We start from the raw sequence: 9789 nt of genomic DNA, 5'->3' as shown, positions 1-9789 counted from the left end.
ACACACACCCAGTATCACAGCAACAAGCACCCAAAATCACAGCAACAAACACACAGTATCACAGAAAGGAACACTCAATATCACAGCAACAAACACTCAATATCACAGCAACACACACCCAATATCACAGCAACACACACCCAATATCACAGCAACAAACACTCAATATCACAGAAAGGAACACCCAATATCACAGCAGCAAACACACAGTATCACAGAAAGAAACACCCAATATCACAGAAAGGAACACCCAATATCACAGCAACAAACACACAGTATCACAGAAAGGAACACCCAATGTCACAGAAAGGAACACCCAATATCACAGAAAGGAACACCCAATGTCACAGCAACAAACACCCAATGTCACAGCAACAAACACTCAATATCACAGCAGCAAACACCCAATATCACAGAAAGGAACACCCAATATCACAGAAAGGAACACCCAATGTCACAGCAACAAATACACAGTATCACAGAAAGGAACACCCAATATCACAGCAGCAAACACCCAATATCACAGCAACACACACCCAATATCACAGCAACACACACCCAATATCACAGCAACACACACCCAATATCACAGCAACACACACCCAATATCACAGCAACAAACACCCAATGTCACAGCAACAAACACCCAATATCACAGAAAGGAACACCCAATATCACAGCAACAAACACCCAGTATCACAGAAAGGAACACCCAAAATCACAGCAGCAAACACCCAATGTCACAGCAACAAACACCCAATATCACAGCAACACACACCCAATATCACAGCAACAAACACCCAAAATCACAGCAACAAGCACCCAATGTCACAGAAAGGAACACCCAATATCACAGCAACAAACACCCAATATCACAGCAAACCAGAGCTCCCCCAGTCCCACAGGGAAAGCAGCAGCCTCAGGGAGCCCAGAGTGCCCATGGCACCTCAGGAGAGCCTCTCTCTCCACCATCCCATGGCTCTGCAGAGCTTCAAAGCCTGAGAGATCCGGCCTCATTCCATGCCCAGGGGAGGATGCTCTGGCAGCTGGAGCACGCAGGGCTCAGCCTGGCCAGGCAAGGACAAAGCAGGCAGAGGATTGGCAATCATTCACACCATTCCCCCCGGGAATGCTGGCAGCCTCGGGGCAGAATGAATCCTGAAATCTCCTTGATTGCTAACTAAAAGATTATTGATAAAATAACTGCTCCTAATTCTGCCCTGCTGCCAGCAGAATTGCAATATCTTTCAATTACTGCTTGGGAACGAGGCTTTCCCTTGGATTACTGGAAGAAACAACATGAAAAGAGACACTGGGAAAGAGCTGGAAAGTGAAGGTGAATCTCTTTTTGCTGCTCTCCAACCCCAGCTGGGGCTCTGCTTGCTCAGAGCAGGTTTAGCTGCTGGTTGGCTCTGCTGAGCTGCAGCCACAGGGCTGGTTTGGCACAGCCAGGAGCTCCAGGAGGATCTGGTGCTTGGGGTTTACATTCCCCATTTCAGAGAGAGGCTCCTGCCTCTCTTAGCAGACACCTGTCCTCCAAACCAGGACACCCTGGGACCACCCAAACCCCGCAGGAGCATCCCCTCACCAGCTCCATGCGCCGGCGGCTGGACTCCAGCTCCCTCTGCACCAGCTCGTCCATGTCAGCCTTCATCTCCTCCATCCTCCTCTGGTAGTACCTGCTGCTCTCCCTCTCCCGTGCCTCTGACTCTGCTGCCTTCTCCAGCTCCTCTCCCATCTGGATGATGCTGTCCCGCAGGCGCAGCACCAGCACCTGGTGAAGTCGGGAAGGTGTTGGGAATCTCTCTGTGAGCACCAAACCCCCACAGGGAGATAACAGCAGCACCAGGAACCACCTGGGCTGCCCCAGCCCCCGCTCCCAGCCCTCCCCAGGTGCTCCTTTCCCCACAGGTGAGGAGGGGGTACCTCGAAGCGCTTCATCTGCACAGCCTGGAAGTCCAGCTGGCTCTCCAGGTCGCGGATCCGCGCTTCCTGCCGGCTGACGATGGAGCGCTCGGCCGGGCACTGCTCCAGCTGTGCTGCCCTGGCCTGAGCTGCCTGCAGCTGGGAGAGAGGGGCTGTGTCAGCACCCCAGCCCTCTGCTGAGCCCCTCTGCTGAGCCCCTCTGCTGAGCCCCTCTGCTGAACCCCTCCCCAGTCTCATGCTCTCCTGACCCCTCAGGTGATGGGCACTGCAAGCATTGCCCTCACTTCCCAAATTCCCTGCTGTTAAAGCCATACAGCACAGGCCTGACACCAATGTCTGGCTTTGAATGGAGAACCTGATGGCCAGGGACACGTGTCTGGGGCTCCTCTGCTTTTCTCTTCTCACAGGTTCTTTGAGGACAGCAGGTGTAAAAATTCACAGGCTTTGTGGAAAGCTGCCTGGGCCAAGCTGTTTTTGGAGCTCTAACACTGAGACCTCCAAGGGAAACTGCCCTTTTAGTGATCCCGGTACAGCTCGGGTTCAGATTTTGAATTTGACCTAGAACTAGAGGAATTTGTTTCCTTTTATCCAGCCTATCTCCAAAGCACCACCCGCTCTGCCTTGGAGAGAGCGAGTCCTGCTTCTGATTCCTGGGCAGCTTAGGCACGCTCCAATAAAGCACTTAACGTAATGGGATTACTCATGTGTTTAAAATTAAATCCATCACTCCAGGAGGGTTGGCACAGCCACAGAGATGAGGGGGTGCAGCCCCTGCTGGTGCCCACCCCAGGGCAGCCCTGGGGTCAGCCCATCCCAGTTCAGCAGGGGAGGAGGGAGAAGCCAAGCTGTGAATCCTAAAAGCTCTGCCAGGAGAAGATTTCTCCAGTCTAAAGAGGTCTCACTCCTCAGCAGGAGTGCCACAGGCTGGGCAGGAATTACCTTCTCCTGCAGGAATTACCTTCTCCTGCAGGCTCTGCTTTTCCTTCTGCACATCCTCCACCTGAGTTTGCAGCTCCCGGATCTGAGCGATGTCTGTGGCCGACTGCAGAAACAGAAAATGTGGAGTGGGAGCTGCAGGATCACAACCAAGGGCTCAGAGCAGAGGCTGGTTCCTGCCTGCACCTCCTGCCACTGGGACAGTGAGCTGCTCCTGGACTGCCCTGATGGAGCTTAATTCTCCCAACTCACTGCAGCTTCCCTAATTTTTGAAACAAGTATCTGTGGATCAGGGCAGAAACCAGGCTGTCATCTCTGTCCTCAGGACCCTTCCAGACACAGGCCCTCAATCCCTATCACCTCTGCAAGGGGCACCAGACCGTGAATTGTCAGCCTGGCCAACCTGCCCCTCTTCCATGGGAGTTTTGGGGTCTCTCAGCTCCTAGAACAATCCTTTGGGAGAGCCTGACATAGTTTGGATATGGCACTGAAAGCCCCAGAGCTGTCTGGCAGCACTTCTTAACCTCTGCATGAGAGAATGGTGAAAGAAGAATAAAAATGCCCCAGAGGGGCAGCTGCAGGATTCCCCAGGTGTTGAAACTAAGGGTGAAACATCTCTTGAATGAAGACTCAAAGACTGCAGGTGAGAGGAGCTGGTGGTGAGCCTTCCCTTCCTCATCACAGCATCCCCATGCTCTGTGCCAGCCTGCAGGGCTTCCTGAGAGCCCTCCCAGGCTTGGAGGCTCCTACCTGGGCAATCAGAGCCTTGTGCTTTTCCATGAGCTCGTTCAGGTCTTCCTGGTCCTCATCGATGCGTTTCAGCAGGTCATCTCTCTCGTGCTGCAGCTGGAACAGCTGCTCATCCACCTGCAGGGGGACCACTGGTTATGGATCCCACAGAGAACCCACCAAATCCCCCCTGGGATGTGCTGACAGCAGCTCCCAACCCATAGAGAGGCAGAGCAGGACCATGGGATGCTGCTCCCTCCAAGGAATTTTGTCCACCCATTAAACCACCCCGGGGTTGTTGTTTCCAAACAGTGCAGGTGATTTATTGGAGACTTAGTAAATAACGCTGGGACATTCTGTAAATATCCTCTGTGGTGTAATTAACAGTGAGGTGATTAATTAAACACTCTGGTAGTGGCTGATTTAGCAAAGCAGCTGCTGATTGCTGCCAAACCCCCTGAGGTGGGACTGTGCCCTCCCACCTGCCCTGGCCACATCTCCAGGAACCCACCAGGGTTTTGCTTCTGCTGAGAGTCTCCAGTTCAGTGTGCAGGTTCTCCAGCTCCTGGGCTGCTGTCTGCTGGGATCTCTGGGCCTCTGCACACTTTGCTTCACTCTCTTCCAGCTGGGAAAAGTTGCAGGGCATCACCATTAAAGGAGCAGAAACCACAAGCTGATGGTGCTGTCCCCACAGCCACGTTTATTTCCACCTCCACAGAGCTGAAGAGCACAGAATCTCCACCTTTGAAACCCGTGCTGCTCTCCCAGCTCTTGGTTTACAGGGCAAGCAAAGGTTCCTTGGCACTCATCCCAACACCACTGATAGTCCTGGTGGGTCCAGCAGCCAGTGCTCCAATGGCACATCCTCCCTCCCCCTCGGTGAGGTAGAGCTGGCATCATTAATTTGCAAAATTATGTGAATTACACGCAGTTCCTGATTAGAGCAATTCACGACTCGGGGTTTGCAAATGGGCTTTTCACGTGGCGTAAATTGCACTTGCAAATCCACGTGGAAGATCCCATTTATAAACGCTAATTCGCTCTCGGGTTTTACAGCTCAGCCACGAAGATCACAACGATCTTCAATGGGCTGCAAACATCTGGAAGCTGCACAGTCATCCCAAAACTCCCCCCTTGCCTGGGAGGAGGAGTTGTCGTGGGCTGTACCTGAACATCCAGTTCCTTCCCCTGCTCGTTGGGGTTTCTTTCTTTTCTCTACCAAAAACAAAACTAAACCCCTCTGCTCACTGCTCATTTCCTGTGCCTGGTCCTGGTTTCCCTGTGGAGTTTCTGGAAGCAGCGGGAAAAGAGTGGCAAGAGTTGGAGAATTTATTTTAGGCTGTTTTCTCAGGGTTTGCTTTCTTTTTTATCTTTCTCCCTCAAAAGGAAAAAAAATGTGGGGGAAATATGGAATACTATGACTGGAACAATCTTGCTTCCCTCCACTGTTTGGGGAGATGGAGACCTGTCACTAGAAAAGAAATAACTTCCTTCCATCAGCTGAAAAAAAAAAAAAAGAATCTCTGTGCTTTTCCTGGGATGAGTTGAAGATGCCACTCAGACCAACTCCTGGTTTTATGGCCAAGGACTTTCCCACCTGTCCAGCTGCTCCAGAAACTGCTGCATCCACAATCAGCCCTCTTCCCTGCCTCAATTCCCACCAAACTCTTGACAGCTCACTCAGACAGAAAAGCATCTCCAGGACCCCTCATTAAACATCAGCTTCCAATTCACTTTGTGTAATGGAATTTTCCCACTTGGGAAGAATAAATTGAAATTCCCCCCAAAAAATGCATAATGTATGAACTGTGGAACAACATTAGTTTGCTGTGAACACCATCTGTTAAATACCTGCATAAAATGGATGCCTCAGCCTTATTAAGAAACAATGCTGCACTTCCAGCCATATGGGTTTTGATTAACAGAAATGTAGGATTTTAGCAAAGTTTTCCTTCTCGTGCAGGTCCGTGGGCTGCCAGCAGGATGCATTGGTTTTTGAGAAAGTCGTCATGAATGCCATTAGAAATTGTTTCAGCTTAAAGGACAGAATAATCATGTGGCATTTTGAACACATGCAGAGCCTCAGTCTCCACATTCCCCAAAATCCAGGCTGTTGGCTTGTCTCTGAAAACAAGGCAGCCAAGGAGTGAGGGAGCCAGGGATGGACTGGATGGAATCACAGGGAGGGAGAGTGACCTCCTGCCTTGCTGTGGGGACTATCTGTGCAGGGAGCAAGAATCCCAGAACCATTAAGGCTGGGAAATAATTCCAAAGTCATCAAATCCAACCTGAGCCCCATCCCCACCTTGTCACCCAGCCCAGAGCACTGAGTGCCATGTCCAGTCCTTCCTCCAGGGATGAGGACTCCAAACCTCCCTGGGCAGCTCCTTCCAGTCCCTGACCAAACTTTCCATGAGGAAATTCCTCCTGAGGCTCCTCTGGCACAGTCTGATGCAGTTTCCTCATCCTGTGCCTGTTCCCTGGGAGCAGAGCCCAAATCCCCTGGCTGTCCCCTCCTGTCAGGAGTTGTGCAGAGCCACAAGGTTCCCCCCTGAACCTCCTTTTCTGCAGACCGAGCTCCCCCCAGATCCCTCAGCTGCTCTCCCTGTGACTTTACTCTCTAAAATAAAGATTTACTTCCCCAGCTCTGTTCCCCAAGTGAGCTGGGCATTATTCCCCAGAGAAATGGGGCTGGACACTTTGGGATGGGCAGAGAAAGCACCTCAGCATTGATGTACATCCCTCAGACCTGCACATGGAAGGGACCTGAGGGCAGGGCCCTGACACATTTCCCTCCCACCAGGGACTGGGAAAAAAACAGGGGATTTGCAACCTCTCCAGCCTCAAAGCAGGATTTGGGAAACAAATCTGGAGTGCAGCAGTGGGTCAATCATATTTAACAACACATGAGTGCAAAAAATGGCCATTCCCACTGTCTGTCCCATATCCATGGCCATCCCCTCCCTGGACATCCAGGTAATGAACACAGGCAAGGGCATGGACATGGGAATGGGCACAGGACACTCCACCAGACCCAGCTCACCTTCCCCTTCTCTCTCAGCACAGGTGGTAACAGCTGCAGCTCACAGCTGTTTTTTACACACAACGACCCACCCAATTTGGATGTTGCTGGAATTGCTCGTGCCTCCAGATTCGCTCTTTTCCAGGGGAAATGTGCAGAACAGATTAATTCCTGAGTGGTTTCAGAGGTTTCATCTTTAGCTGAGCCCTTGCTTGGCACTTTGGAACACACAGCCCACAAGGGGATGGACAGATGTGATGCCCCTGTCCCGTGGCAGGGCATCCCACAGGACTAAGTGCTCACCCTGGGGCTGGGCTGGTCCCCAGTTGTTGCTGGATGCTGCTGAGAACCAGGGAAAAATCAGCCTTGAAGCCTTGCCTTTCTCAGGCTTTACAAGGTCAATAAATTATAAGAATGATTATACACCTGCAGGGTGCATGAGAGCTGTGTGTCTCATGATTTTTTGCAGAAAGCATGTTTTCAAAGAGGTGTTGCCTTCTTGGACCAACAAGTCTTTTCTATGTTTTGCACGTACTACCCTCTAAAATGTGTAGTGTTTCTTAAAATAAAGCTCTCTTCTCTTTCACTTCTCTGCTGCACAAGGAACTACGTTGCATTATCTTTTTCTCTGCTCACCTATAGCCTAAAATGCAGCACCCAGTGTGTGCTCAAACCAAATCCCACCCAATCCCTCTCCTGCTTCCAGCATCCCTATGGCAACCCAGCCGTAGGAAACACACAGAAACACACCAAACAGGAGGGAATTAAGGGAAATAAAAGGGAAAACCAGCGTTGGCTTAATTACAGGGAAGCGCGCCCGGGAGTCGGCGCTCAGTCAGACCGGGGGAGCTGGGGCTGGATGCACCCCACATCCCCCTCAGATCCCTCTGTACCTGTTTGTGCAGGTGCTCCAGCTCCTGGGGGCTGCCCCTGGGCTCTGCTGGGGTGGCCAGCAGCAGCTGGACATCGGCCAGCAGGGCGCGGGTCCGGCGCAGGTCCCGCCGCAGCCGCTTCTCCACGTCGAAGTCGCGGTGGCCGATCTGGGCAGGGGGACAGGGGGACAGGGGGACAGGGCGTGTCTGAGCCCTGCTGCCACCTAAACCCTCCATCAGGCCCTTCCACCCCACCCCTGCACAATTTAGGGGTGTTTTGGTCAACTGCACCGGAGCACTGAGCTGCCACCGCCAGTTGTTCCTTGAGCATCTCCGAGGTGTTCTGTATTTTTCCCCACCAAAGAGGTGTTCCTCTGAAAATACCTGCCCACCCCAGTGACTACCCCTGTGGCCAGAGGGACACACAGATGTGAGAAGCACCTTAAAAAACCCACCCTCTATGCTCCCCACCCCGGGAGAGAGAGAGAGAGAGCAACCATGGTTACAGGGATAATGGAATTAGAAAACCACCAAATAAACAGGGACATGGTTTCAGTGCTTGATTTCAGCATAACTGAAGAACATTTTCCATTTGGGTTGTTTTCCACAGCTCTCGTTTCAAACCCCTTCCTCCTCCTATTTTCCATTCACTGGCTAAAATCAACTGTGTGGATTTGACCTTGCAGCCCAGTTTGGAGCTGGCTGGGATTTGCTGGAACTAGAAATCATTGGCATCTCCATTTCCTTAATTAGTTTTCTGGGTTGGCTGTTTTCTTCCCATTTTTTAATGAACTGTCCTCTGCAAACCAGAGGGTGTTTGCAGCCCCACCACTCCTGCCATCCCTCCAGCTGGATCCTGGGCACTACTCACATCATTTTCCTGTCCCTCAGGGTCCACCAACAACCACAGGGGATAAATTTGGTGCCATGGTGGAACCAGCTGAACCCTCCCACCACTGCAGCCCAGGGTTTTTAAGTGGCAAAGCCAGGATTTGATTTCATAGCTGCTGCCAAAGTGTGGCTGTGTCTCACAGCAATCCCAGCTGCACGGCCCCATCTCCCCTTCCCTTACACCAGGACTGCCCTTGGGGGGCTGAGGGCAACATCTGGGGGCTGCTCTGGAGGCAGAAGGGGCCTTTCCTCCTGAGACCCCCCAGCTCCTGCTGCCTCCTCATCCACCTCACCTCCCCTCCACTGAACAAGCAGGACATGCTGCACTGCTGTAATAATCCCCTGCTTTGATACAGCACTATTTATTGTGACAGCTCCCAAAACATTTTCTAAGCCAGGAGCAGGAGGGATGTGTTGGATAAGCTTTGTCAGACCATTCTGTGTCTACTTGAAATATGCCCCCCACTCTGCTGCTGCAAAGATCCCAGACTCATCCCATTTAATGAACACACAGGACTGCCAGGGCTGGTGAAACAGTGAAATCCAGCTTGTGCCAACAGCCAGAGGACACAGGGCTTGGTTTTTGTGCCAGGGTGAGTGGCACTGGGACAAGGCATCAGGACAGATCCTCTGGGCTGAGCTCTGGGGAGTCCTGGGGTGCAGCAGCACAGTGACACTGAGCTGGTGCCACCCTCAGCCCTGGGCAAAGGGATCACTCAGAGCTCTGGGATGGCCTCTGGGTGATGCCCAAGCTGATAAATGCTGCCCAAGGAAGCTGAGGCCAGCCCCACAGATGCTGAACAGGAGCAGAAACTGTGTGTGCTTTTGTTCAATTGCTGCCACAGACTCATCAGAGAGGAAAAAAGGATTTGTTCACCAAATGTGCTTGGGATATAATTCCTCTGCAATGAGCAGGATTGGATAAACTGCTTTTCTAGGCAGTTGGATGCACTCCAGTGCTAGACCTGGCTAGTTTGACTCTCCTAAAACACCAGCAAAAAGCAGATGTCTCCCCCTGCTTGGGTAATTCTGCTGGACAAAAGGGAACAGTTCCCCTCTGTGGGGCCTTAGTGGGACCCCTGTGTGATCCCTGCAGTCCCAACACCTCCAGATCCCAGTGTCTGCTGTGGCTGGGTGGCATCTGGGAGAGATGAGGGACAGAACACCACGAGCAGCTGGACATGCACCAACAGGCTGCTGCTCTGGCTGCACTTGATTATCCCCCCTCCTGTTTTAGGGCAGGGCATGCCCAAGAAGCAGCCCCTGGCAGGGCACTGTGCCCTTACCTGCTCACACAAGGTGCCAATGAGCCCCTCCAGGTCCTGCTTCTCGTGCAGCACCATCTGCTTCTGCTCGTGCTCCTGCTCCAGCTGCATCTCCAGCTGCCGGAGCTGTGAGACAAACCCAGCCACG

General features: G+C 52.2%; 1 protein-coding gene across 1 annotated transcript in view; it reads right to left on the bottom strand.

The window, feature by feature from the left end:
- MYO18B (myosin XVIIIB) overlaps window positions 1-9789 on the bottom strand; it is a 61264-nt gene that overhangs the window by 15625 nt on the left and 35850 nt on the right. Inside the window, 7 exon segments of the mRNA XM_056503969.1 lie at window positions 1589-1774; window positions 1927-2064; window positions 2885-2968; window positions 3613-3729; window positions 4103-4216; window positions 7507-7653; window positions 9663-9767. Of these exon segments, the coding sequence (XP_056359944.1) occupies window positions 1589-1774; window positions 1927-2064; window positions 2885-2968; window positions 3613-3729; window positions 4103-4216; window positions 7507-7653; window positions 9663-9767 (891 nt within the window).

The sequence above is a fragment of the Oenanthe melanoleuca genome, chromosome 15 (genome assembly GCF_029582105.1).
Source record: "Oenanthe melanoleuca isolate GR-GAL-2019-014 chromosome 15, OMel1.0, whole genome shotgun sequence".
NCBI classification, from domain to species: domain Eukaryota; kingdom Metazoa; phylum Chordata; class Aves; order Passeriformes; family Muscicapidae; genus Oenanthe; species Oenanthe melanoleuca.
The sequence above is the reverse complement of the archived record's forward strand: the minus strand, read 5'-3'. Positions and strand labels throughout refer to the sequence as shown.